This window comes from Rhinatrema bivittatum, chromosome 6, assembly GCF_901001135.1.
Source record: "Rhinatrema bivittatum chromosome 6, aRhiBiv1.1, whole genome shotgun sequence".
Lineage (NCBI taxonomy): Eukaryota > Metazoa > Chordata > Amphibia > Gymnophiona > Rhinatrematidae > Rhinatrema > Rhinatrema bivittatum.
The window spans coordinates 352,589,700-352,616,582 of record NC_042620.1 but is presented as its reverse complement, the minus strand read 5'-3'; the positions used below and the strand labels follow the sequence as shown (position 1 = coordinate 352,616,582).

The following is a 26,883-nucleotide window of genomic DNA, read 5'->3' as shown; positions in this document are numbered from 1 at the left end:
AGTACTGGCAAGGAGACCCCAGGGCGGCCCACTAAGAGACCCAGGCCCTCCCTGGCTGCGGGGTCCCTAGGCTCTGGCAGCTTCGGAGGGCTTTGGCCCCCTCGGCTGCACAGATGTATCCTTGGTCGACTCTGATAAAGAAGGGGCCCAGGGGGCAGATGTCCCGGATCCAGAGCAGATCCTCATGCAGGATGCAACCATCGAGGGTGATGACCCTAAGGACGTGTGTTTGTTCCACAAGGAGGAGCTGAGCCCACTTATCCCAGTGGTGTTGGAGGAGTTGGGCATAGAGGCAGGATTTAGAGCTGGGAGTGGTGGACCCGATTATGGTTGGCATCTGGGGTCCAGCAAAGTCCTTCCCTTTCCATAATTCAGTCAGTCCTCTCCTGTTCCAGGAGTGGGATACTCCGGATATCGGTTTGAAGGTCAGCAGGGCGATGGACAGATTGTATCTGTTGCCCGAGGAGGCGCTCGACCTTTGCAAGGTTCCCAAGGTAGATGCTGCAGTTTCCGCAGTCACCAAGAAGACAACCAGTCCGGTCACCGGAGCAGTGGCTCTAAAGGTCACCTCAAGAAAATTTTTGAGGTGTTGGCCCTTGGCATTCGGGCCACTATGTGTGACAGTTTCATGTTACGAGCTGGTCTTCGCTGGGTTCCACAGCTGCAATGCAACAAGTCTTTGTTGGAGTCTGAGGTACTACAGGCAGAACGGCTGGAGGCCTTCTATGACTTTCTCAGAACCTCTTCTTGGACTATGATGTCGTTGGTTTTGGCCAGGTGCCTCCTCTGGTTGAGGAATTGGTTGGCTGATGTTTGCTCCAAAACACAGTTGGGATCTTTGCCTTTTCAGGGGAAATTGCTCTTCGGCAAGGACCTTGAGAAAATGATCAAGTCTCTAGGGGAGAATAAAGTCCATAAGTTACCTGAGGACAGGCCATCCTCTCGTCTCTGCTTCAAAGGAAATCGAAGATTCTGGGGTCCCAGACCCTTGGGTCCAGTTCTGAGACAAGTCTCCGGTCGCCAACAGTCCTGGACTCAGTCCTTTCGAGGTCATTGGCCTGGCAGAAATGGCCCTTCCCAGGGAGGAAGTAGCACCAATTCTTCCCAATGAGGCAAGGCTGGTCCATTCTTCAGTCCCACGAATACGAGGCTGCCTGTTTCTATTTTACGAGGAGTGAACCAAGATCACGTTGGACCAGTGGGTCCTAAGTGTGATAAGACACGGTTACGCTTTAGGGTTTGCTCGGTCGCTAAGAGACCAGTTTCTGGTGTCCCCATGCTCGTACCGGGAAAAGGTACTCGCAGTAAGGGCCAGTGTCTGCGTTGGTTGGGGCCCGAACATCATGACAGAAGGTTGAGAGAGTACCAATCCGCCCTGATGCACCGTCTTGCGAAACGTTAACGTTGGCGGCGGCTGACAGAGATTCAGCATTGATACATCGGCACAGATTTGTTTTGGAAAAGTGAAACCATGAAGCAAGTTGCCAGATAAGTGCCGGTTTTCATTAAGATGTCAGGATATGTTTCAGAATTATTGAATTTGTGAGAATTTCCCGTTCTGAAACTTGAACACACAAAGTTTGCTCTGTTCTGAAGAATTTATTGGGCTTCTTAGTTAAATTCAAGTTGCCATGATTTAAATCTGGACATTTCATGAACTCAAACAAGTTCTATTTTGGCAATGTAAACTTGCTTGGCACATTATTGCCACTATGACAGACTTATTCTACAGCACATTTAAGTGATTTCTCAATACAATTAGAAGGAACAAAAATTCTTTTAGTAATATAAAAAAGAGATAAAAAGACCAGTGACTGAAACAACTGGCTTACAAGCTTCTATGTTTATCAGATACTTTGTCAGTCCTGAGGTCTCTTCTCTCACCATAAAAATATACAAAATATCTAAAATTTTAAATTACTAAACCTTTTTAAATAGTTTACAATCAATAAATTTTTTTTAACTGTAGAAATTTTGTGAGAAATTGGCAACACAATATTTAACTCTAGCAGCTAGTTATTTGTTTGCATTTAAATTGGAAACTAGTTGTTCCCTAATTTGTTCATCTGTGATTTGGGTACAGATTAATACTGAAGGGCTGCAGTTGGCACCTCGTCTTAATTGCAGTGTCAGTAAAACTTTCTCTGTCCGATTAGAAATTTTATTGATGGAAACTTTTATTCTTTGTAAAATGAGCCCGACTCAGGCTGAGTTTAGCCCCCTCAATGGGGCTGCCTCAGGGGCTAAGATACACAAATAACGAATATTTATTTATTATTTTTTATATACCAACATTCGATCTGAGATATCACACCGGTTTACATTCAGGTACTGTAGGTATTTCCCTATCCCCAGAGGGCTTACAATCTAAGTTTTATACCTGAGGCAATGGAGGGTAAAGTGACTTACCCAAGGTCACAAGGAGCGACAGCGGGACTCAAGCCCTGGTCTCCTGGTTTGTAGCCCACTGCTCTAACCACTAGGCTATTCCTCTTCCCTATATTTCAGCAAACAGGACATAAAAAAATCATATTTAGAAATCATAATTACATGAGGAGGGGAGGCAAAACCCAGGAGTCTGGACTGATCTGTGGTACTACAGGAATGAAAATTAGCAGGTAAGAACCAATTTTCCTTTTTGTTCACTTGATGGGATAAGGATAAGATATCAAGCCAGCCCTCAAGATTTCCAGAAAAATAACAAAATGTTTTGGGGGTTTTTTGGCTTAATGAGAGTAGAGTTCATTGTCAACTCTGGCTTTTTTTCAAGAAGACTAGACTAACTGTTCTGTATCCATTCCACTTCTTCTTTGCTGCTTTGTACACTTGTTTAAATTATGTTATCTATTTGCTGAATTAAAGGAAGCAGACTGTTTTAGCAGGAGATGTGTGTCTGAGAAACAGTTCTTCACTTTTTATGGGCCTGTAGTAATATATTCTCTTTCAGAAGAAAAGAAACTGGCTACTTAGTGCTCTCTCACAGAAGGAATCCTGGCAGGCTGGCCAGTGTTTTCCGGACTGCCGCAATGAATATGCATGAGAGAGATGTGCATGTGCTATCTCTATTGTATATAAATCTATTTCATGCATATTCATTGTGGCAGTCCTGAAAACCTGACTGGCTAGGCGTGCCTCTAAAACAGTTGGGGAAACACTGGTCTAGGCTCCTGTTATACTCGTTCCTCCCCTGAGACTGCAGTTGTGGTAAAGCCTGGCACCAAATCCTGGTGTATAGTACTGTCTGCATGTTGGTGTTAACTGTTTGTGTTTCATCTATAGATGACAATGACAAAAAGAGAATAAAGAAGAAGAAGAGGAAGCAAAGAAAGTAAGAGTCATCTAAAAGCTTTTGGGTTTATTTCTTGCATTTCTTATCTCTCCACGGTGGAAGGGGCCACCCTCTAGCTATGTGCATATGGTGTTTCAGAAAATGATCTCGTTGAACAATATAGTATAGAAATAGCCCCCGGTTTCCTGTAGCAGGTTTTTCAAGAATTTGTGGCAATTATGAAGTAAATTTACATAATTTTCCATAAAGTTTCGCATTCTGTTCATACCCAGATTAGTCCAGGCAAGTGGATTTTGCATCCCTACCAGCAGATGGAAGCAGAGAACAAAAACTGACACTGCTACATAACTGAGAGTGCCACCTGCAGTCCCTCAGTATTGATCTGTCTCCAGCAGATGGTAGAGGTGCAAACCTGCATTCTGTTGGTTAAAAAAAGAAGAAGAAGAAAAGTTAGATCATAGGAGGGAAAAGAAGATCCGGAGCTCCCAGAGGTGTTAGGTACCTTCGAGGGCCACCCCTCTGGTTGAGCAGGGCGAGCTGGGGGTTGGATATCAGTCTATCTAGGACAAGACTAATAATAATACCATATTAAGATCTAAAGCTTGTCTTTATGCCTATTCTGTTGTTTTTTTTTAAATTGTCTCCCTTACCTTTTAATGTAAGAATGTTATCGTATTTATAATTTTTAATTTATACCTCGTGTTCTATGTGACCTTCTGTTAACAGTTATGATGTATTTTTACGAATGACGGTATACAAAACTTTTTAAATAACTAAATATCCTTGATTCCAAGGGAAGGGAAAGCCAGGGGTCCTGGTTCCAAGCTCCCCCTGAGGGCCTCTCACCGAAGCCAGCCTATGGAAGCGTCCTGGAGCCCCAGAAGCAGGAGAGTATCTCTTTCTGTCTTTCCTTGAGAGGCTGGGGAGGCTGGGTGCCTTTCAGGCACGTCGGTGCTGCTAATTTTTTCCCTTGCTGAGGCTGTCTCGCCTCAGTGTCGGGGGGAGGAGAGGCTCACGTAGCTTGTGCTCTCCGTTCAGCACCCAGAACCCACACAGCAACGTGGCTGCAGCAGCTTTATTTTTCTCCTTCTCTGCTTATTTTTAGCCACGAGCTGCGCCTCGCGCATCATACCAACTTCCGCTGAGCGCAGGAAATCCTGTTGGACTTGCGGGGGGAGTCGTTTTAGCCTCAACGCGGCCCTTCTCTACCCGAACTGTGTCTCTGGAGGTGAGGGAGCCTTGACACAGACTCCCAGGGGCGGATGCTGCACTCAGGCTGCAGGCCCTGTGCAGGAGGCCCTCGGGGGGGGGGGGGGCCCAAAGAGATGGTGGCCATTTTAGCTCCACGTGGCAGGAGCCCTTCCTTGGATGTGGATAGCAGAGATTCCCCTCCCCCGCTTTCTCCTGTGGTTCAGGGATCAGATGGGGGTGGATAGATGCCAGCAAGCGCAGGAAAGGACTCAGTGACCGTGGAGCAGGTAACCCTTGGTGGATTTTCTGCGGATTTCGTTTTGTTGATGCACGAGGCCTATCTCGCAAGGCAGGATCTGGCGACTAAGCGGCCAGCCTCTGAGCCGGTCCAGGTTGGCCTTAAGAGGCCTCGGGCTGAGGGGCCTCCACGGAAGAGGGCCATTTTGCGCCTGTTGGGTCTCGAGTGTTCGCTTGGTGATGATACTTCCTCCGAGGATTCTGAGAGCGATGATCTGCAGGAGCCGCAAGTGGACCAGGGTGCTGGCATGGGCACGGATCTGGGGGCTGGGTCACTAGGGGACCCGGATACGAACGAGGTCCCTTTGACAGAAGAGGATGATCCTAGGGTTGTTAGGTTATTTTGCAAGGAGGAATTGTGACCGCTCATCCCTCAGGTTCTGGAGGAACTGGGGATTAAGGTAATGCAGGAGGACTCCGACATGAAGGGGGTAAACCTGGTGTTAGAGGGTCTGTGTGGACCACCAAGGACATTCCCCTTGCCAAAGCAGGTGAAGAAGTTGATTGACCAGGAATGGGATTTCCCCAGAAGCCAGTTTGAAGGTGGCCAGGGCTATGGCCAGGTTGTACCCCCTGCCCGAGAGCATCTAGGCGATTTGGAAACTGATGAAGCATCTGGCAGGTTCTAAGGGGAATAGGTTGCCCGAGGATAAGGGCACTAAAAAGACCTTTTCCGTCTTGCTCTCACTTCAGTGAGATGAGGAGATTTTGCGCCAGCAGAAGTTTGTCCAGTTTTTCTCAGAAGCAGGATTCAGGACAGCAGCAATCCTTTCAGGGAACCCTAGAGAGGATTCTGGACAGGGGTCCAGAGGTGCCAAGCCCACCCAATGAAAGCAGGCTGGTCCACTTCTCCCTTGTGGCTGTCTGAGGAAGGTTGTCCCATTTTTATGAGGAGTGGACCAGAATTACTTTGGATCAGTGGCTGCTGGAAGTAATAAGAGACGGCTATGCGTTAGAATTTTCTCGACCCCCCCCCCCCCCCCTCAAGGAGGCCTTCGTAGTATCACATTGCGCTTTAAGCGAGTGGCAGTGTAGGACACTCTGCTACACCTGCAGTGATTGGAAGCCATTCTCCCAGTACCGCTTGATGAGCACAGTCAGGGAAGGTATTCTGTGTACTTTGTGGTTCCCTAGAAGGAGGGCTCGTTTCAGCCCATTCTGGATCTGCAAAGAGTCAATGCGACATTGCGGGTCCCATGTTTTTGGATGGAGACGTTGCGAACAGTGATTGCAGCAGTGCGCAAGGGGAGTTCCTGGCCTCTCTCGATCTGACAGAGGCATATCTCCATATTCCCATCAGGGCAGATCATCAGAGATTTCTGTGATTCAGTGTGCTAGGAGAGCATTTTCAGTTTCCCTTTGGATTGGCTATGGCGCTGAGAATGTTCACGAAAGAGATGGTAGTAGTGGCTGCGGTTCATCCTTATCTCAACGATTGGCGCATTTGGGTGAAGTCAGAAGCAGAATGCTTTGCCTCCATTCGGAGAGTGACTGAGCGCCTGGAGTCCTTAGGCTGGGTGATAAACTGGGCAAAGAGTCAGCTGGTCCCATCTCAGTCCTTGGACCATCTGGGTTCGAGCTTCAACACCATGGTGCGAGAGATGTTTCTCACCCTGGAAAGGATTCTCGAGTTGCAGTCACAAGAGGTTCATCTGATGGACCTGCTGGTCCCTAAGGTCTGGGATTATTTACAGGTCCTAGGGTCTATGGCTTCTATGCTAGATCTTATGGTAACAGGGAAGAATGCCAAGGCACAAGGTTTTTCAGCTGCCAGAGAGAATTTGGCTCCACAGGGATAGACGCCCTGGTTCAGCCATGACCAGAGAGGCTACATCTGTATGTCTTTCCTCCGTGGCCGCTTGTAGGTCGGATGCTACATCGCATCGAGCAGCATCAGGGATGAGTGATCCTGGTAATGCTGGAATGGGCACGATGTCCATGGTTTTTGGATCTGGTGCAGCTGGCTTAAGGCATTTGAAGGGTTTACTGCGTCAGGGACCCATCTTGTCGGAATAGGCAGATTGCTTGCATCTAGCAGCTTGGCTTTTGAAAGGTGATATTTCTGCCTGAAGGGTTATGCCGAGCCAGTGATTTCTACTCTGCTCCAGCAGAGTTTGGAGAGTGTTTGTTTGAGGCCTGGTGTGGTACCCATGACACTGATCACTTGCAGGCAAATGTGGTCCAGGTTTTGGCCTTTTTGCAGGAGGGGCTGTCAAAAGGTTTGGTCTATAATTCTCTCAGAGTCCAGGTTGCAGCCTTAGGTTGTTTTAGAGAGAGGTTGCAGGGAGGACTTTTAGCTCTGCATCCAGATGTAGTGCATTTTTTGAAAGGAGCAAAGCATTTGCACCCTCTAGTTCGTAGATTCTGTCCATCCTGGAATCTCAACTTGATTCTGCGAGTCTTGTGTGGCCCTCCTTTCGAGCCTTTACGCAGGACTTCTTTGAAGGATCTCACACTGAAGGCGGAGTTTCTAGTGGCAATTTGCTTGGCAAGACTGATTTCTGAGCTCCAAGCCTTATCGTGCAGGGAGCCTTTTTTTCGGATTTCCGATGATGGGATCTCATTGCGGGCGGTTCCTTCCTTTTTGCCTAAGGTGGTTCCTGCTGGGGTTTTTGCATTTGACATCCGAATCTCCCTATATGAGAGAACTTTACCTTTTGGATGTGCGTCAGGTTCTTCTAAGATATCTCAAGGTGATTAATGAATTTCGGACCTTGGACCATCTTTTTGTGGTGTTTGGTGGACCAAGGAAGGGTGGTAAGGCAACTATTTGTGAGGGTCGGCTGATCCCTGAGGGTTTGCGGGCGCATTCCACTAGAGCTCAGGCGGCATCCTGGGTGGAGTGTCAGTTAGTGTCACTGCAAGAGATTTGTCAGGCAGCAACTTGGTCCTCTTTGCACACTTTTTCACTACACATTACCGTTTGGATGTTAGGGTCCTAGAGGAGAGCGCCTCTGGGGAAAGTGTGCTGTGTGCAAGTCTTTCGGGATCCCACCCAGTGTAAAGGGGCTTGGGTAACCTATCATTAAAATCATCCGTTGTACCTGAAGCCCAATATTTAAAAAGGGCTCCAGGGGTGATCCGGGAAACTATAGACCAGACCAGGAAAAATAGTGGAAGGTGTTCTAAAGATCAAAATCACAGAACATATAGAAAGACATGGTTTAATGGAACAAAGTCAGCATGGCTTCACCCAAGGTAAGTCTTGCCTCATAAATCTGTTTCACTTTTTTGAAGGAGTTAATAAACATGTGGATAAAGGTGAACTGGTAGATGTAATGTGTTTGGATTTTCAGAAGGTGTTTGACAAAGTTCCTCATGAGAGGCTTCTAGGAAAAGTAAAATGTCTTGGGAGAGGTGGCAATGTCTTTTCGTGGATTACAAACTGGCTAAAAGACAGGAAACAGAGAGTAGGATTAAATGGTCAATTTTCTCAGTGGAGGGGAGTGGGCAGTGGAGTGCCTCAGGGATCTGTACTGGGTGGGACCCGTGCTTTTCAATATATTTATAAATGACCTGGAAAGAAATACGACGAGTGAGGTAATCAAATTTGCAGGTGATACAAAATTGTTCAGAGTAGTTAAATTACAAGCAGATTATGATATATTGCAGGAAGATCTTGTGAGACTGGAAAATTGGGTATTGAAATGGCAGATAAAATTTAATGTGGATAAGTGCAAAGTGATGCACATAGGGAAAAATAACCCATGCTATAGTTACACAATGTTAGGCTCCATATTAGGTGCTACCACCCAAGAAAGAGATCTAGGCGTCATAGTGGATAACACATTGAAATCATCGGTTCAGTGTGCTGTGGCAGTCAAGAAAGCAAACAATGTTGGGAATTATTAGAAAGGGAATGGTGAATAAAATTGAAAATGTCATAATGCCTCTGTATCGCTCCATGGTGAGACCGCACCTTGAATACTGTATTCTGGTCACCGCATCTCAAAAAAGATATAGTTGCGATGGAGAAGGTACAGAGAAGGCTACCAAAATGATAAGGGGAATGGAACAGCTTCCCTATGAGGAAAGACTAAAGAGGTTAGGACTTTTCAGCTTGGAGAAGAGACGGCTGAGGGGGGGATATGATAGAGGCGTTTAAAATCATGAGGTCTAGAACGGGTAAATGTGAATCGGTTATTTACTCTTTCTGATTATAGAAAGACTAGGGGGCACTCTATGAAGTTAGCATGTGGCACATTTAAAAATAATCGGAGAAAGTTCTTTTTCACTCAATGCACAATTAAACTCTGGAATTTGTTGCCAGAGGATGTGGTTAGTGCAGTTTAAAAAAGGACTGGATAAGTTCTTGGAGGAGAAGTCCATTATCTGCTATTAATTAAGATGACTTAGAAAATAGCCACTGCTATTACTAGCAACAATAACATGGAATAGACTTAGTTTTTGGGTACTTGTCAGGTTTTTATGGCCACTGTTGGAAACAGAATGCTGGGCTTGATGGACCCTTGGTCTGACCCAGTATGGCATGTTCTTATGTCTGGACTGATCTGGGTATGAACAGGAAAGGAAAATTGGTTCTTACCTGCTAATTTTCATTCATGGAATACCATCAGTACAGACTCCTGGCCCATTCAGAGTATGTTTAATTTTTAGAAAGACCTCTCCTGTTTCTGGCTGCTGCTGGTGATGCAGCATCCAGAATCAGGAGATGTTCCCCAGCTCTGATAGAGGAAGAGATCCTGGTGGTTTGGAGTTACACATCTTGGCTTGGGTACAGGTCAATACTGAGGGACTGCAGGTGGCACTCTCGGTTATGTAGCAGTGCCTCAAAGTTTTGGTTCTCTGCCTCCATCTGCTGGTAGGGATGCATAACCCACTTGTCTGGACTGAACTGTGGTATTCCAGGAATGAAAATTTAGCAGGTAAGAACCAATTTTCCTTTTCTTATTATGCAAATAAGTCAATATTTTATTGAAAACCTTTCATATTCTTTAAAAACCATTTAAACTGTATAAAAATACAAAATTGCCATATATAAAAATCAACTGTTTTCAACTTAAGACATAAGTTACAAAGATTTATTTTGATTGAAATACACTGCAACCAGCCTTTTTATATTTTCTTGAGAAAGTCCTCATCTTTCTGAGTATATAAACTTATGTATGCTGAAGCTATGCTCAGCATCAGTAGAATTTGTCATGCTGTCATTTGACATCAATCCATCTCTGCCAGCTGTGGAATGTGTGTAACTGCAGACTTCCAAAATACATCCAGGTCTGTCAACTAGTGCATATCCCTTGTGCAGATACGAGAACTTTTGTATAAAAACTAAATTGTAAAAAGGCATCACTTCATCAAATCCCTTACTGCTTGCTCTGTCCACTCCAGCCTCCCCCCTTCCTCTCCTGTTCCCTTCAGGAGGGGAGGAGTGGAGAACAGGAGGTGAGGGACTGGATTAGAAAGCGGAGTGGCTCAGCTCATGTCTGCTCCAGCTTTGGTCTCATCCCTCTTCTCCTGTTCCGTGCAGGCTGCCTGGGAGGGGCTGGAGCATGAAGCAGATTCAGACAACTTTATTGGCATGACAATTGTACATGTGTTGCCAAATTAATACATAGAATGATTACAATAAAAAGGGAAAGAACATTACAAAATGTTCAAAATAACAGTAAAATTATGGTTACGGAAATACAATAGCAAGAACAAGTCTCAGATTTTAGTGCTGGTTTGTATTATCCCTGGTCAGAATATATTTCTAGCCTGGTGGGAGAGTACCACATATTTTGGTGCCATAACTGCTGTTTTTTCAGGTCTACTTGTAGGGCCCATATTTTGCAGGAGGTCTCTAGCAGGTTTAGGTGCTCTTGTAGACATAGATTGAGGAATAAAATGACCAGATCATCTGCATAGAGCAGGCCTTTGTTTTCTGAGTCATTTATCCCTGTCTCATTCCTTGCTCCTGTCTGAAGTTGTCTGCAGGTTGGTTGCTTACTTTACAGCTGATGGATGAAAACATGAATTCCCTATACGTACCAGGATCAGTCCAGACCGCTGGGTTGTGTCTTCCTTCCAGCAGAGGGAGTGAGAGAAAAAAAAACCTGAAAAGGCACCCCTCTTAACCTGGTGTGCCACCTGCAATCCCTCAGTATTTTCTCTGACTCTCAGCAGAAGGGTTGACAGAACCTGCGGTCCTGATTTTTCAATTTCCTTAAATTTAGTTACATCTTTTTTTTTTTACAGAGTTCTAAGGCTCTGGATGATTTAGTTAACACCTTTGGCTACAGCAAGTTGGTTGTGTAAAAAAAAACCCAAAAAACTCAGTTCGATTTTATTTTCCCAGGCTTTTCACTCAGCAGGGGCTGGCAGCTCTAAAAGCCTTGTTCCCGGAGGGCCATCTATCTCTGGAAGGGGATTAACCGGTGAGCCGGTCCCTCCCCTCGGCACCCCGAGATGAGTTTCCTCGGGTGCTGCAGCGTTCCCAGAGCCCCAGAAGGCCGCGAGTTGGCAGGGTATTTTAAGTTATTCTTTTTTCTTTCCTACCGCGCTGTTTGGAAACCCTCCCCCCCCCCCCCCCCCCCCCCCCCGGGATGCCACGAGGGCTATTGTGCTCAGCATGTGGGGAGGCGGGGTTGCTCCTCTCGCGGGATGGGGTTTGCGCCCGCTGCCTCCCCGGGGGGAGGGCTCGTCCAGGGGTGATTTTGGGCCCATTTTGAGGCGCGGAACGGCGATCCGATTTCTCCTCCTAGTCTAAGTCCCGTTCAAACCGCGTGATCCGGGGCCCGCCCCCTTGGGGAGCCCGGTCCTCCCCCCCCCCCCTCCCCCCCCCTCCTCCTCCTCCTCCTCCCCCTCACCTATCGGATCCCTTAAAGGGCCAGTCAGTTTTTTCTTCAAAATTTATTTTACTTATGCATAGGGCTTTTTTGGAGGTGGAAGCTCATCAGCAGGATGAGCAGCCCCCTCACGCGAAGATTGCACGGCAGGACACGTCTCTGGATGCCCTTTCAGCTCCAGGGGGGGCTCCGGATCCTGCTCCCTTGGGATCTTTTCTGGATCCTCTCCTCCAAAACCTAGGTGGGGGTGTTGATGAGTCCACTCCAGTAGAGGGGGACGACTCCCGGGTTTCTCGGCTGTTTCGCCGGGAGGAGTTGGATCCCTTGATCCCCTCTGTCCTGGAGGGAACTGGAAGTGGAGGCACCAGTCCCCAGTTTGGAGCCAGTTAAGGGGAAACCAGTACCCTTGGGGCTGTGTGCCCTGCCACAAACATTTCCTTTCCACCCAATGCTTAAGCAGTTGGTCACTCGGGAGTGGGAATCTCCGGACGCGACCCTGCGGGTGGGACGGGCGATGGACAAACTCTACCCTTTACCCGAGGAAGCCTTGGATATCCTCAGGTGACCAAGCGGACCACCATTCCTGTTACGGGAGCGACGGCTCTTAAGGACTTACAGGATAGGCGGCTAGAAGTCCTCCTCAAGCGCATTTTAGAGGTGTCAGCACTCTGTGTTAGAGGGGCGGTCTGCAGTCGCCTCATGCAGCGAGCGACCCTCGGGTGGGTCCAGCAAATGCTCACATCACAGGTGTTGCCGCCAGAGGAAGCAGATCAGGCGAATAGGATGGAGTCCGCGGTAGCTTACACAGCGGATGCATTAAGGGGTAGATCTTTAAAAAATATGCGATCGCGTACTTTTGTTTGCGCACCAGGCGCGAATAAAAGTACGCTGGATTTTATAAGATACGCGCGTATCTTATAAAATCCGGGGTCGGCGCGCGCAAGGGGATGCACATTTGTGCAACCTGCGCACGCCGAGCCCAGCGCGCGCTGCCTGTTCCCTCCGCCCTCCCCCCCACCTTCCCCTCCCTTCCCCTACCTAACCCACCCCCTACCTTTGTTGGCAAAGTTACGCCTGCTGAAAGCAGGCGTAACTTTGCGCGTGCCGGCCAGCAGTCCCGCTCCGTCCTCCGGTCCCGGGGGCTGGTCCGGAGGCCTCGACCATGCCCCCGCCCCCGAAACACCGCATCGTTTCAGGAACGCCCCCGGACACACCCCCTCCTGCCCCTTTTCAAAAGCCCCGGGACTTACGCGCGCCGGCGGCCTATGCAAAATAGGTGCGCCGGCGTGCGTAAATCTGGAAGGATTTACGCGCGCCGGCCTTTTAAAATCCGCCCCTATATGATCTGTTGCGGGCATCTTCACGCAACATGGCCATTGCAGTTTCAGCTAGACGGCTTCTCTGGCTCGGGAACTGGTCCGCAGATGTTTCTTCCAAAACTCAGTTGGGCAATCTTCCTTTTAAGGGAAAATTGTCGTTTGGGAAGGAACTTGACTCCCTTATTAAGTCTCTTGGGGAGAATAAGGTGTATAAATTGCCAGAAGACAAGCCTAAGTCTTCCAGGCCTTTTGGGGCAGCGCGTTACCGTTTCCGAGGACAGCGCAGATTTCGGCAGTTGCGGCCGCCCGACAACAGACTCAGAGGGCTCAGTCTTGGCCTACTTCCTTTCGTGGTTGGAGGCCATTTCGGGAGGGAGCCTCTCAAGGGGTTACCGGAATTAAGCAGTCCCAATGAAGGTGTTCCGGCCCTCTCCCTGGTTCCAGTGGTGGGAGGTCACCTTTCCCTGTTTCTTGAGGAGAGGGTCAGGATCACGTCCGACCAGTGGGTCCTCAATATCAACACTCACGGTTACGAGTTGGATTTTGCCCGCTCGTTAAGGGATCTTTTTCTGATTTCTCCTGCCGGCTCTCTGGCCAAGCAGGAGGTAGTCGGGCAAACCCTGAGTCGCTTGAAATCCCTGGGGGCTATTGTTCCGGTCCCTCCAGAGGAGCGCAGGGCCGGCAGGTACTCCATCTATTTCATAGTCCCGAAGAAGGAGGGGTCCTTCCGGCCAGTATTGGATCTCAAGACAGTCAACCGAGCATTTCGGGTTCCCCAATTTCACATGGAGACTCTACGGTCGGTCATTGCGGCCGTCCACTCAGGAGAATATTTGGCCTTTTTGGCATCTGACCGAAACGTATCTTCACATCGGGATACGCGTGCGCCATCAGCGGTTTCTCCGGTTCGTGGTCCTGGGGGAGCATTATCAGTTCCAAGCTCTTCCCAGGGCTTCGGGCAGGTGCAACATCAGACGTAATCGCTTGCTGAAGGGATAGGGCTCCCTCAATTCTTTTGGGGCGTGCACTGGTTCTTTCTCATGTCCTGCAGTGTGAGTGACGCTTTTGGGGCAGGCAGCTGTGGGCCACAATGCCTTGGTCCGCAGGTGCTTTGGTCCACCGGTGGTGTAGAGAGCGGGTCCTTTTCAGTGGGTGCCGTTTTATTCCGAGCTCTCCCACAGTTCACCGCATGGTGCCGAAATCCAAGATGGCCATCTGCCGCACGTGTGACGCGGTAGGGGGCAGATTGGATTTGCGCTCTCTCTGCGTTAACTGTGGGTCGGGAGAGGAGGGCCCCTCAAGAGGGGGCCACTCAGTTAGGCTAGGCCTCCGTTCGGCCGGGCCTCCTGCCTCTGCCTTGGAAGTCAAGGATTCTGACCTTGTGGTGCCGGGAGGGGGATTCCCCTCCCCCCCTTTCCCCTGTAGAGCTGGTTTTTGCGCCTCCAGACGATGCTGTATAGCCCGAGCCCCAGCAGGGGGTGAGGGAGCAGCCTGTGGATTTCTCTCCTGAATTTGTGCTGCTTCATCAGGCCTTTTTGGCCAATCAAAGATCCAGAATTAAAAGGACAGCGGAGCGGTCGGTGGACCTGTCCAGCGGGGGAGCCAAATGTTCTTCGCAGGATCCCCTGCAGCCCCTGGGTCTCCGTCAGGCACGGGGTGACCCGGTTTCCAGAAGGGACGCTTTGGGGGCACTGCAAGGTGGACCCCCAGACATGCAGGAGACGGTCCCGGGATCTGATCCCTCCCCAGATCTGGGAGAGCCTGACACGGATGACCTGGCCTTGGATGGATTCCCAATCCCGGAGGGGGATGACCCTTAAGTTGTCCAGCTGTTCAAGCTGGAGGAGCTGTGCCCATTGATTCCCCAAGTTTTAGAAGAGTTGGGGGGGTTAAGGACTCTCAGGAAGAGTCTGTTAGTGAGGGGGTCAATCTGGTGCTCTATGGTCTGCGAGGACAGACAACCACCTTTCCTCTGTCCAAGAAGATCAGGAAGTTGGTGGCAAGAGAGTGGGACTCCTGATTCCGACTTGAAGGTGGGCCGAGCGATGACAAATATTTACCCCCTTCTCTCTGGAGACCTTGGACCTTCTGAAGCTGCGGGTGAATGCGGCTGATTCAGCAGTCACCCAGAAGACAATAATCCCGGTGGCTGGAGCAGCTGCTTTGAAAGACATGTAGGACTACAAACTGGAAATTCAGCTGAAGCGTTTGTTTGATGTCTCCACGCTCGGCCTGCGCGCGGCAGTGTGTGCCAGCATGATGCAGTATGTCTGTCTGTGTTATGTCCAAAAGGTTGCTGAGGCGGTAGCAGGGGGCGACCATTTACCCTTGCAAGTGGCCCGCCTTGAGACAGGAATGGCTTATGTGGCTGATGCTCTCTATGATTTGGTTTGCACCTCTGCGCGTAGTATGGTTTCCTCTGTGGCGGCTCGCAGGCTTTTATGGTTATGGAACTGGTCGGCGGACTTGTCCTCTAAGGTGCAGCTCTGTAATCTCCCCTTCAAGGGAAAACTCCTGTTTGGGGAGGATTTGGACCAGTTGATGAAGCTATTGGGGGAGACTAAGGGCAGTAGGTTGCCGGAAGATAGGAAGCAGAGTAAGAAGGTTTTTCCTTCACAAGCTCGTTTTAGGGATTCTCAGCGTTTTCGTTTTGGTAAACCTGTTCCTCCCCCTGGGACCAAGCAAGGCTCTGGTCATCTGCAGTCCTTTCGTGGAGGTCGTCGGCCTCCCAGAGATTGTACAGGTCAGGGCTCAGGAGGTGTTAAGCCTCCCAATGAGGCCAGGGGCCCCCACTCCCATGTAGAAGCTGTAGGAGGCAGATTATCCAGCTTCTATGAGAAGATTACCTCAGACAGGTTGGTCTTGGAGGTAGTCCGGCACGGTTACATTCTAGATTTCTTGTTTCCAGTTCAGGACGCCTTTATAGAGTCTCATGTGATTTCTCATGGCAAGCGATAGGTCGTGTGGGCGACTCTCCATTCGATCTCCACGCCATTTGTCCAGTCCCTCCTGCAGAGCAGGGCCAGGGGTAGTACTCGGTGTACTTCGTGGTTCCCAAGAAGGAAGGGTCCTTTCGTCCTATCCTCGACTTGCAGAAGGTGAACCGGTGCCTACAAGTTCCCAAGTTCTGCATGGAAACGCTCCAAATAGTGCTTGCGGCGGTGTGCAAAGGGGAGTTCTTCACGTCCTTAGATCTAACGGAGGCTTATCTGCACATCCGATCCAGCAGGACCATCAAAGATTCCTGAGGTTCAAGGTGCTCAGTCGGCATTTTCAGTTTTGGGCTCTTTCCTTTGGGCTGGCCATGGCTCCTTGCACGTTCACCAAGGTGTGATGGTAGTAGTAGTAGCAGCTCTGTGCAAAGAAGGGATTTGGGTGCATCCATATTTGGACGATTGGCTCATCCAGGCGAAGTCTCAGGAGGACTCTGAGAGATCTCTCCAGAGAGTGATGACCACCCTACGGTCTCTTGGTTGGGTCATCAATCTGCAGAAGAGCCAGTTGGTGCCCACTCAAAGCCTGATGTACCTAGGTGCGCAGTTCGACATGCAAAAGGGCAAGGTCTTCCTGATGACAGACAGACTGCGGAAGTTACAGACTCAGGTGAAAGGACTTCTTCACTTGACAGTGCCAACAGCCTGGGATTATCTCTCAAGTCCTGGGTTCCATGGCATCCACATGAGAGCTGGGTCCTTGGGCTTTTGCGCACTTGAGACCTTTACAGAGTGCTCTGTTGTCCAGGTGGAGCCCTGTGTTGGAGCAGTTCCATATTCCGTTGCCTCTTCTTCAGGAATCCAGACGCAGTCTCTCTTGGTGGCTGTTGCATCGCAACCTGGAGAAAGAGGTGGAGTTGGACCCCCGGCTTGGGTGGTCGTCTCTACGGATGCCAGCCTCTCCGGATGGGGAGTGGTGTGTCAAGACAAGACCGCTCAAGGCCTGTGGAGAATGTCTGAGAAATCTTGGTCCATCAGCAGACTCAAAACCCGGTTCGCCGGGCCCTTCAGGTGTTCCTCCACTTAGTCAGGGGTCAGATGGTGCGCATCTTGTCCGACAACGCGACCACAGTGGCGTATATCAACAGGCAAAGGGGAACCAGGAGCCCTGCAGTGGCGCTGGAAGCGCAACGTTTGTTCGCCTGGGCAGAGATTCATCTCGGGGGCATAGCCGCGTCACATGTCGCAGGAGTGGAAGCGTGCAAGCGGACTTCCTCAGCCAACAGCACTTGGACCCCGGAGAGTGGGAGTTGTCCTCCGAGGCATGGAATCACATTTGCGCCAGATTGGGAGCTCCGCAGTTGGACCTGATGGCAACGAACCAACTTGAAAACGGTTCGGTTTTTCAGTCAAAGGAGGGAACACAGATCAGTGGGGCTTGATGCTCTGGTGTGTCCATGGCCCACGGGATTTTTTCTCTGTCTTCCCCCCATGGCCTCTCATAGGCCGCGTTCTTAGGCGGATAGAGTCGCATCGCGGGTCTGTGGTGCTCATGGCTCTGGAGTGGCCCAGGCGTCCCTGGTTCGTGGATCTGGTGTGACTGGAGGAGGATGGTCCTCTTTATCTAGCTTATCTTCCGCACCTTTTGTCAGGGGCCTATATTCTCGGATCGGGTCGATCATTTCTTTTTCGCGGCTTGGCTTTCAAGAGGCAGATGTTACGTCTGAAAGGGTATTCTGAGTCGGTAATTTCCATTCTTTTTCAGGCTAGGAGACATGCTATATCGATGGCATATGCCAGGGTTTGGCAGGTGTTTGAAGATTGGTGCTTGCAGAGGAACCTGAGCCCTGTGGCTGTGGGGTGTCCCAGATTTTGGATTTCCTGCAGCAGGGTTAGCTAAGGGCTTAACCTTTAACTCGCTTTGAGTTCAGGTAGCTGCTTTGGGAGCCCTCTGAGATGTTGCTCAGGGTCAGAAGCTGACGATGCATCCGGATATCATCAGGTTTCTTAGAGGATGAAGCATTTGCGTCCGCCAGTGTGCAAAGTATGCCCGGAGTGGAGCTTAAATTTGGTACTCTGCGCTCTATGCGAAGCACCATTTGAACTGTTGAAGACTGCGTCATTGAAGGATTTGACTCTGAAGACGGTGTTCCTGGTGGCTATCTGTACGGCACGGAGGATTTCGGAGCTGCAAGCCTATCCTGTAGAGACCATTTCCTGAGAATTTACCGAGACAGGGTATCCTTGCGAACAGTTCCTTCCTTTGATCCTGCCGAAAGTGGTCTCTTTTTTTTTACATGTCAATCAGACGGTGGAACTTCCAGCTTTTTCAGATTTTTCCCGTGATTTCTCCCAGGAGAGGAAGCTGCATTTGTTGTACATGCAGCGCGGCCTTCTCCGCTATCTGGAGGTTTCTAATGCTTTTCGACGGTCAGACCACCTCTTTGTCTTATTTTCCGGGAACAAGAAGGAAGACAAATCATCGAAAGCTACCATTTCTAGATGGCTTCGGGAAGTTATCGCTTCCGCGTACATTTCTAAAGGAAAGCAGGCTCCTGTGGGGTTGAGAGCCCACTCCACAAGGGCACAGGCGGCCTCCTGGGTGGAGTGTCAACTTCTTTCTCCGCAGGAGATTTGTAGGGCAGCTGTCTGATTTTCCCTTCACACTTTCACCAAGCTTTATCGTTTGGATGTCCGGGCGCAGGAGGAGGCGTCCTTCGTTAAGTGTTCTGCGAGCGAGTCTTTCGGAGGGCCGCCCAGTATAAGGTGGCTTGGGTACATCCCACTGGTCTGGATTGATCTGAGTATGTACAGGAAAGGAAAATTGCTTCTTACCTGCTAATTTTCGTTCCTATAATACAGCAGATCATTCCAGAGGCCCACCCCGTTCTGACTCCGAAAGACAGTCTGTGGAGCTTTTAGTATTCTGAAGGAATAATTGGATTTCTGTTAAACAGCAGGGCCGGTGGCTTACCAATGTATGTTTCGTTGGTTTCAGGCGACCTAGACCTCTGGTTAGTTGGGAGGGATTGGTCGCCCTTGGTTGAAGTTTAGTTGAAGTTTAGTTTTAAGGGCTTGGATACAGGCTGATACTGAGGGACTGCGGGTGGCACTCTCTCTTATAAGTTTTTGTTCTCGGATTCCATATGGTAGGGATACACAACCCACTGGTCTGGAATGATCTGCTGTATTACAGGAACGAAAATTAGCAGGTAAGAACCAATTTTTCTTTCTAAGTCTTAGATTCATCATTTCAATATAAATATAGTGAAAATAGCACCTGTGATGATAAAAAAAAAAAAAAAAGGGGGTGTGGTTAGGCTAATTTTCCTGATACCGCATCGCGTAGGTATTTACTGCAATGTGTGATATATTTATCATGTTATTTTCACACAGCGAGAGAAAGAGCGAGAGCACCTGCCTCTATAGAGGCACACAAAAAAGTTAACTATTTATACCACTGTAAGAGGAAGCACTAGTAACTCGGAGTAAGGTTTGGAGGGTGGATTTTGGAGGGCAGTTTTACATGCACAATCATATGTACAAACAGCACAGTTACTATCAATGAAGATTTAATGTGATTTGGAGTGATGAAATGTAAAAGAAGAGTACATTTGTAACATTTACTCTCTACCTAGCTTGATTGCAGCTAGGTAGAGAGAACACGATTCAAATCTACTCATCTTTCATCCCTCCAAATCTCATTAATTCTTCACTGATGGTAACTGTGCTGTTCGAACCCATGAGTGTGCATGTAAAACTGCCCTCCAAAACCCACCCCACCCCACAAGCCTCTCCCCGAGTTCATAATGCCCTTCTCTCTGTGGCTCTCCTCTCCCCTCTCGAACTGGCATTTGTGATTTAAAAAAAAAAAAAAAAAATTTGGCCGGTAACGCACAGCTAATGCAGGCATAATGCACAGAAAATAGGTGTGTTAAAATCTGTATTGCTGTGTGTTAGTTTTACATGCCACATTAACCAACCCTCATTTCTATTTACTCTGCCCAAGCTCCTCCCACTTGAATACTAATTTTAAATTTGTATACATATTTCATGATGCGGTATTTATCATGCGCGTTATCGTGGGCATTAGCACCCCAACGCATTTTGATAAATGACCCTGTAAGTTGTATCTGAAGCAACAGAGGGTAAAGTGACTTGCTCAAGGTTACAAAGAGTGGCAGTGGGACTTGAACACTAGACTGCTACCCCACTCCACTGTCTTGAGCGTGCCTTTAGTAAAAGCCAGAATATCAAATGCTTTTAAATAAATAAGGGATTAGGTCAAGGGTTTCCAAACATGTCCTGTGGACTCCACAGCCAGTTGGATTTTCAGGATATCCACAATGAATATGCATGAGCGAAATTTGCATATCATGGAGATTCAGTATATGCAAATTTATCATGGATATATTCTCATGAAAACCGACTGGCTGTGGGGTCCCCAGGACAGGTTCGGAAAGTCCTGGACTGGGTGAAACCACAAAGTATTTTTGTTGATTTTGAAGAGGGCAGAATGAGCTTTGTTCTTCTTTCTGATGCTGATTTTCTGACAGAAAAAAGTCCAAGAAAAAGAGAAGTAAGAAACGGAGAGAATCCAGCGACTCTAGCTCTGACGACTCTGATGAGGAAGAAATGCCAGGCGACGACGTTTGGATTGAAAGATCAAGTGGGTTCTTTCGTTTTAAAGACTAAAAGCCCGGTTTAGCTGGGAAGCTTTTTTATGAGTGTGTGAGAAATAGCAGCAGAGAGAATTGTTATTGTGCATGTGTTTCACTAGCATTCTGTGATCTGAAAGCATGGCACAACGATTAACCAGCCGTAGTACATTGCCCTAGCAGAAGCTCAAGATGTGGGCAGAAAATGTATGGAAAGTAGTCCTGTAGCTTTGCAGATCCAAGATTGCCTCATATGGCATATACCTGTTGAATTATAAAGCTAAGGAAACACAGAAATTTGTTAAAGATAATGTTTAAGTAAGAATAATTTCTTCTGCAGTTACTGGGGTCACACAAGATGGGAAGCAAAAATTCCCTTCCCAGCAGTGATTTTGTCCCTTGCATGACCATATCCTGGGGTGTGACAGATCAAAGATATGCATAGTAACATAGTAATGATGGCAGATAAAGACCAAATGGTCCACCCAGTCTGCCCGGCAAGCTTCCAATGGTAGTAACTGCCGTTCCGTGCAGGTTACCCTCATGCCTTCTGTTGAGGATAGTAACTGCCGCTCCGTGCAGGTTACTCTCATGCCTTCTGTTGAGGATAGTGACTACCGCTCTGTGCGGGTTACTCTCATGCCTTCTGTTGAGGATAGTAACTGCCGCTCCGTGCAGGTTACCCTCATGCCTTCTGTTGAGGATAGTAACTGCCACTCCGTGCAGGTTACCCTCATGCCTTCTGTTAGAGATAGTAACTGCTGCTCTGTGCAGGTTACCCTCATGCCTTCTGTTGAGGATAGTAACTGCCGCTCCGTGCAGGTTACCATCATGCCTTCTGTTGAGGATAGTAACTGCCGCTCCGTGCAGGTTACCCTCATGCCTTCTGTTGAGGATAGTAACTGCTGCTCTGTGCAGGTTACCCTCATGCCTTCTGTTGAGGATAGTAACTGCCGCTCCGTGCAGGTTACTCTCATGCCTTCTGTTAGGGATAGTAACTGCCGCTCCGTGCAGGTTACCCTCATGCCTTCTGTTAGGGATAGTAACTGCCGCTCCATACAGGTTACTCTCATGCCTTCTGTTAGGGATAGTAACTGCCGCTCCGTGCAGGTAACCCCCTTGTTTTCTGTTAAGAGTATTAAAGATACCATTCATCAGATGTCTGAAAGTAGGGATTAAAAACATACCCTATTCCCTGTACGTACCCGGATCAGTCCAGACTCCTGGGTTTTGCCTCTCTTCCAGCAGGTGGACACAGAGAACGTTTTACTGACACTGCTGCTTAATTACATGTGCTATCTGCAGTTCCTCAGTGTTTCTCTGTCTCCAGCAGATGGAGGATGGGTGCAAACCTGTAGTTATGCCACTGAGGTAATTTTTCCTTTTGAGCCTTCCTCCCGGGGTTTGTTTTTTTTTCTGAATCCTAGTGGGTTCTCCCTATCTGGTTGAGGCGGGTGAGCCGGGGGTTGGTGACCTTTGTGCGTGCTCGACCTGTCTGCCCATGGGGAGTAAATCTGGTGGTCCAGATCTCTCCCCTCTACGAGGCTACTTAGGCAGGTGCAGGCTCCAGGTAGGCTTTTGGGTCTGAGGCTACCTATTCATTTTTTGTAGGCTGGTGTCTCATTTATTGAATTTTTCAATAAAGTTTAAAATAAAAAAAAAAGTAAAGGCAGTTTTCATAGCCCTGCTAGTGAGCGGCTCCCTCTCAGTTAGTTATTTTTTTGTTGTTTTTTTTAAGCAGCTGAAGTACTTTTATTTTTTTCTTTCGGGGCTGTTTATCTGGGCTCTCTGAGATGGCCATGGCTCGGCATACCGCTCATGCGGCTTCTCGCTATCACGGCTTGGCAGGCTCGGTCTTTGTGTCATGTGTTTAGAAGGAGGGGAGGGCCCGTCCGATTGTCCATCTCCCGCGAAACAGTGTTGGGGGTCCTCCACTGCTTTTCCGCTGTCGCTCCAGGGCACTGCCGTGGTGCTGATCCTCCCCTGATCCCCACGGGAACTGTGGCCATCTTGGATTTGCATTCGTCCATTCCCGCTCTGCCAGGGGGAAGGGGGAGGCTCCTCCATGTTTGTCCCTGGCCCGTTCTGTCTCCGGCTGCAATCAGGGAGACTTTGAGGGCATAGTGAGCCCCAGGCTGCCTTTTTCTGGTGATTTTCCTGCAAGGGCTGGATCTCTTAGGCCTTTTTCGGCAGATGTGCTACTCCTGCATGAGGCTTATCTGGCCAAGCAGTAGGCAGCCTGTGCAGCCAGGGAACTGTGGTCCCTTCTGGCCCAGCCTACGAAGGGGCGTACAGTGGACCCAAAACACATACTTTCTGGGAGAAAGTAGGTCACTCAGGTCCAGAGGTCATCAGGTTCCCCTTGGGTTCTGGCCTGGGGGGGGGGGGGAGAGGTGACTCTGAGTCTGTCAAGATGCCCATAGGGGCAGAGGAGACTCAGGACAAGGATATTCTGGTGGATCCAGTAGCCAGAGTTGCGGGTCAAGGGGATGATATGTCAGTCTCAGTACCCAAAGATTGTATGCTTTTTAGAAAAGAAGAGCAGGAGGCCTTGCTACTGCTGGCCTTTCAAGTTCTTGGGGTTAAGATCCCACAGGAGGACTCTGAATTGGATGGGGCAGATCCAGTCCTTGATGGAATGCGGGATCCTCCCATGGCCTTCCTGTATCACAAGTCGGTACAGAAGTTAGTAGAAACGGAATGGGAATCCCCCAATTCCGGTTTAAAGGTGGGAAGAGCCATGGCAAACCTTTATCTGTTGCTGGAACAAGCATTGGAACTTTTTGCTCTCCCTAAGGTCGATGCTGTGGTGTCAGCAGTTACTAAAAGGACAACCATACGTGTGGTAGGGTCAGCAATGTTGAAGGATGTTCAGGATCGTATGTTGGAAGTACACCTCAAGAGAATTTTTGAGGTTTTGGCCCAGGGCTTGTGTGCAATTGTGTACTCTAGTTTTATGCAACAGGCATGTCTCCGCTGGGTGCAGCAGACGCAAGAGAACCTGCCAACCACTGGTGAGGAGGCAGACAGGGCTGAAAGAGTTGAGGCGGCAGTGACTTATGGAGCGGATGCTCTGTATGATTTGGTTTGTACTTCCTTTCGCATTATGGTTTCTGCGGTTTCCACCAGAAGGTTACTCTGGCTGCAAAACTGGGTGGCGGACGTCTCCTCCAGGTTCAGTTAGACTCACTGCCTTTTAAGGGTTGACTCTTATTTGGGAAGGACCTCGAGCAATTGATGTAGTCTCTAGGGGATAATAAAGTCCTAAGGTTGCTGGAGGATAAACCAAAAGTCAAGAGTTTTTTTTCAGGTATGTTCTCATTTTCAGCTAGATAGGAGGTCTCGGCCGTCGAGACCTACGTCCGGGCCCCTTTTCAGGGGCGGTTCGAGGGTCAATCCTTGCGGGGTGCACGAAGGCTATTCCAGGCACCACCAGGGGGAGTGCTTCTGGTGTTAAGTTCATGCAGTGAGGCGAGGCTGGTCCACTCAGTCAATCCCATTATAGGAGGTTGTCTGGCGAGGTTTTACAAGGAGTGGGCCAGTATTACTTGGATCAGTGGGTTCTCAGTGTGGTAAGAGACGGTTACATTTTAGAATTTGCTCGTCCTGTCTGCAATTTGATTCTAATTTCCCCGTGCGGCTCCTTAGAAAAATGAGTAGCAGTTCGAGAAATGCTAAACCATCTGTGTCGCCTGGGGGCAGTGGTGCCGGTTCCCTGCAAAGAGCTTCGCAGGGCTCTGTATTCCATTTACTGTGTGGTCCCAAAGAAGGAAGGGCATGGCTTTTGAGAGGTGGCGGTTGAGACATAGAGGTTATCCAGAGGCGGTTATCACTACGTTGTTGCAAGCCAGGAGAAAGTCTACTAATATTTTCTGTGTACGGGTATGGAAAGTTTTCGAGTCCTGGTGCTCCGCCAAAGGTGTTAGCCCTCTCAGGTCGTCAGTTTCTGACATTTTGTCTTTTCTGCAAGAAGGTTTCGCCAAAGGCTTTGTCTCTCAGCTCACTTAAAGTGCAAATGGCAGCTCTAGGTTGTCTTTGTGGCAAGATAGATAGTTCCTCTATTTCTGCACATCCAGACATCATTCGGTTCCTTAGGGGGACAAAGAATTTGCGTCCTCCACTTCGGGTCCTCGGGGGGATTATGTGAGGCTCCTTTTGAACCTCTCCAGAGAGCAACTTTGAAGGACTTGACTCTTAAGGTGGTTTTTCTGGTGGCCATAAGAGGATTTCTAAATTGCAAGCACTGTTGTGTCGTGATCCATTCCTTCAGATTTCACAGTTGGGGGTCTCGTTGAGGACTGTACCTTCTTTTTTGCCTAAAGTGGTCTCTGCGTTTCACGTGACTCAGACTGTGGAGCTTCCAGCCTTTCCCACAGTGGACGATTCTGCTTCGCATGCAAGGGAGCTCAAATTGTTAGATGTCAGAAGAGCTTTATTGAGGTACCTCAAGATAACAAATGACTTTAGGAGGTCAGATCACCTCTTTGTTCTATGGAGAGGTGTGAAGAGGGGATTTCAGGCTTCTAAGACTACCATTGCTTGTTGGCTTAAGGAAGCTATTGGTTCCACCTACATTATTTGAGGTTGTTCAATTCTGGAGGGATTGTGTGTTCATTCTACGCATTCTCAGGTGGCCTCATGAGCGGAGGCTCAGCTTGTTTCTCCAAAGGAGATTTGCAGAGCAGCAACTTGAAAGTCGCTACATACTTTTGCAAGACACTATCGTCTAGATGTGGAACATATGGTTTCCCCATCTTTTGGTGAGAGTGTTCAGCGAGTGGGACTCTCCAGGTCTCACCCTGAATAGAGAGCTTTGGTACATCCCAGGAATCTGAACTGATCCGGGTACATACAGGGAAAGGAAAATTGGTTCTTACCTGCTAATTTTTGTTCCTGTAGTACCACAGATCAGTCCAGAACCCGCCTAGTTTATTGAGGGAGAGAGTCGTCCGCTCATTCAGTTTTTATAGCGGGGAATATTTTTATATTTTGTAAGTTTTTGAAAGTTGAGACGTTTTTCAAATTTGTTGTGATTGGTTTGGGTATAGATTAATACTGAGGAACTGCAGGTAGCACATGTGGTTAAGTAGCAGTGTCAGTAAAGCTTTCTCTGTCTCCATCTGCTGGAAGGGAGGCAAAACCCAGGAGCCTGGTTTGATCCGTGGTACAACAGGAACGAAAATTAGCAGGAAAGAACCAATTTTCCTTTTTCACAGGACTTTTTTCTCCTATGAGTCTGTAGCACTATGGAATAAGCACTTTGAGGAACATTGCTCTTGAAAGGCTGTTTTGAGGTAAATGTGCAGGTAAGAAGTGCTTGTCTGATTTATTTTTGTATCCATGCAGGAAATACAGAAGAGGCAGATTTTGTAGGACCAGAAACGCCCATCATGCACGCATCTCAAGATGATAAGCCTTTGAAGTAAGCAAACATAGCTGGTACCCTCTATTGAGATATTTTTGAGATTCTTCCTATGGAAAAAATCAGTAGATTACAGTAGAAGCTATAATAAATTTCACACATGATGATTTGTGATATTGTCTCTTAAGTTTGAACAAGTGAGGACAAACTGTGAGGAGCACTCTTAGACCTTGAACCCTATTGGGAAGGGACTCACCCTCATCAAACTGAGGTCATTTTCAATAAGGTACTTGCCAGAACTATGCCCCACCTTCCCTTGCCCCAAATTTGACTCTGACTCTGGTTGGTGTGGGAACATGGAAGTTATTGTGGCCCCCAGACAGATGGACAGATTAAATCACTGCTGTAGCACTTCTAGTCCTGGTTGAAAAATGCCAAAAAAAACACATAACATTTGTAAAACTGCACACTGACTTCTTTGGGGGAGGGGTTATTTTCTTTTTTGTTTTTAATAATAAAAAGCAATAAAAAGAGAGAGATCATCACAGGGTATTACAGCCTAATAATGGGTGTAGTTTTACAGTTAGCTGAGTAAAATTTAACATAGTTGGAGAAAAATGTTAACTTATTTCACTATTTGCTGATTAGTCCAAGTTCATCCTTCTGCATAAACATCCCCCTCTTTGGCTATTTACAATTAATGATACCCTTGTAATATGTTTTTTCCGTCGATAAGCAGGCTGAATTAGCCATGCTCAATGGGTGACGTCATCTGGCGGCACGATGCAGAACTGTCAGTTAAAGTTTTTTTTGTACACTAAGTATACATGGGCATTCCTGCGTAATCTTAGGTTTCAGAACTCTCTTCAGTCTTTTTTCATCCATGTTTCACACGGATGAATGAGATTCATTCTCTCATTATTTGTTCCTACTTTCTATCTTTTATCTCTATTAGTGATACACCAAAAGCACTTTTCAGTGCTACCATGGCCTCTTGACCATCAGGCTTCAAATACTGCTCGTGTGGACACAAGGTGTCCATC

At 48.2% G+C, this 26,883-nt stretch overlaps 1 protein-coding gene across 1 annotated transcript in view; it reads left to right on the top strand.

The window, feature by feature from the left end:
• The window catches only part of NKAP (NFKB activating protein), an 80,433-nt gene that overhangs the window by 21,560 nt on the left and 31,990 nt on the right, over nucleotides 1–26,883 (top strand). Inside the window, exons 5-7 of the mRNA XM_029607834.1 lie at nucleotides 3,280–3,328; nucleotides 20,377–20,489; nucleotides 25,825–25,900. Of these exons, the coding sequence (XP_029463694.1) occupies nucleotides 3,280–3,328; nucleotides 20,377–20,489; nucleotides 25,825–25,900 (238 nt within the window). The remainder of the gene's footprint in view (nucleotides 1–3,279; nucleotides 3,329–20,376; nucleotides 20,490–25,824; nucleotides 25,901–26,883) is intronic.